Source organism: Galeopterus variegatus, unplaced genomic scaffold (genome assembly GCF_000696425.1).
Source record: "Galeopterus variegatus unplaced genomic scaffold, G_variegatus-3.0.2 Scaffold29, whole genome shotgun sequence".
Taxonomy (NCBI): domain Eukaryota; kingdom Metazoa; phylum Chordata; class Mammalia; order Dermoptera; family Cynocephalidae; genus Galeopterus; species Galeopterus variegatus.
The window spans coordinates 1,404,103-1,406,129 of record NW_007726140.1 but is presented as its reverse complement, the minus strand read 5'-3'; the positions used below and the strand labels follow the sequence as shown (position 1 = coordinate 1,406,129).

The window sequence follows — 2,027 nt, the reverse complement described above, 5'->3', positions numbered from 1 at the left end:
GTGTGTGTGTGTGTGTGTGTGTGTATGTATGTGTGTGAATTGATTCATTCACCTTTAGCTCCCTCCAATAAGTGAGAACATGTGGTATTTCTTTTTCTCTGCCTGACTCGTTTCACTTAATATTATTCTTTCAAGGTCCATCCATGTTGTTGCAAATGGCAGTATTTCATTCGTTTTTATAGCTGAGTAGTATTCCATTGTGTAGATATGCCACATTTTCTGATATGTTTTAATGTAGAAAAAACATATTGGACACGCTTAAGAATTAAACGAAGGACACCATGTATTCTAATGCACTTCTGTACTCCAACATTTAAATCGATCTAGTCAGGAAGTCTGGGAAGGCAGTGGAAAACTCAGCCTGTCTTCTGCATGTTTTGTCTACACTGGCGGTTTTCAGCTGGGGGACAGTTTTGCTTCCTAAACCACAAACCGTGGCTTGAAGAATAAAGTCATAAGATTTTATTCCTGACTGTGAAGTCAGTAAGAGTCCTCTTCTCTGAGCAGTATCCTTCGTCTTCACCTCCTTTCATAAGAAAGGCTCATTTCCACATGTGTTCTGCTCTATTACACACTGGCTAAAGAAACAAGCTATAACAATGGCTGGGTTGTTATATGAAAAACCCAAACATCCAGGAAGTTCCATTCTGGAGCTATCGACCTAATTTAACAAATATTTACTGGGCACCATCTAGGCACTGGAGTTAAAAGTGGGCTAAAATACAAGGTGAATAGAGAGCACAGCTACTCTAAAAAACGTATGAACTATCACGTACTGAGCTTTTATGTCATTATCTCATCCACCCCTTTCTTATGAGGGAAGAACTATTATATCTTGTTCCCAAGTTACGTAGAGGTTATACACATTCATCCATTTGGCCTACATAGCCCCTAAACAAACAAATCCTACAGCCACCTGGCCATTTTCCAGCACACTGTGTTTGTATTGGAAAATAATACAGTTCTAAGTGCATGGCAAATAAGTAAACACAGCATAAGAGATTATAACAACGGCCATAATAATAACAGCATTGGACATAGATTACCCCATACAAATGTCAGTCCAGTTGTAGAGACAAGAAAACTGAGTCTCAGAAAGTCTGCGTAAGTCACTCAGGCCCCATGCTGGTGAGTGCTGAGGCCAGCATTGTGCTCTGGCCATCTTAGGGGCTGCTTTGCCAAATGCCTGATACTTTCGAGAGTCGTTATAGATAAACTCACCAACAGATAGCCTTATATCCCCCTGGACTTATACCCTCCTGGACTCAGATGTTGTGGCTGCAGATGAAAAGTCTCTTTTTCCTGGTTTAGTGTCCAGATTCCTCTTCCTCAGATTCCACAGTAAGGACTTTCTTGTTGGACGTATTTCTTTCCAATGTGTCTGGAAGCAGGCAGGCGCAAGCCCCGTGGAGTGCTTCCTCCCTCCTGCCCTCAGGAATCTCCTATGCCCTTGCAGGAAATGTGAGCCCTGTCCAGAAGCAGAGCTCACTCTGACTCCCTCACCTGTTGCTACACCAAATGCACTTCACCTCCTGCTGACAGGGAGCAGCCTGTGGCTGCAGCTATCAACCTGAGCTCTGACTAGGTTGGTTTTATAATGAGGAAAAGAGTGTGATTCTAATTAGTAATTTTCCATCTCTTTCTCAATAGGTATCCCCCAGTCAAAGCAATCAGCTATTCTCATTACACCAGTTCCATTGCCAAAAAACACCATTCCGTAAAGCTTCAGCAGAAGTGCAGATGGTGAAGACAGAAGAGCAGAGAGAGGTTGAATTTGCTGCTGACGAGCTGTGTTCTCTCCCCCACCTGTTTCATAGGTTCGTGGTGCAAAGGAAGTGGGTTCTGACATGGTCGTAACTGTTGAGTTCACCAATCCTTTGAAGGAAAGTCTGCGGAACGTCTGGATGTACCTCGATGGTCCTGGATTGACGAGACCGAAGAGGAAGATGTTCCAGTAAGTGTCGGGCAAGGGGCTGGAAGCCAGTGTGGGGCTGCGGGAAGCTCTCTCTCTCTCTCTCTCTCTCTCT

The 2,027-nt window shown here is 43.8% G+C and overlaps 1 protein-coding gene across 1 annotated transcript in view; it reads left to right on the top strand.

Moving 5' to 3' along the window:
* Positions 1-2,027, top strand: part of F13A1 (coagulation factor XIII, A1 polypeptide) — a 154,042-nt gene that overhangs the window by 140,528 nt on the left and 11,487 nt on the right. Inside the window, exon 12 of the mRNA XM_008569953.1 lies at positions 1,818-1,954. Within this exon, the coding sequence (XP_008568175.1) occupies positions 1,818-1,954 (137 nt within the window). The remainder of the gene's footprint in view (positions 1-1,817; positions 1,955-2,027) is intronic.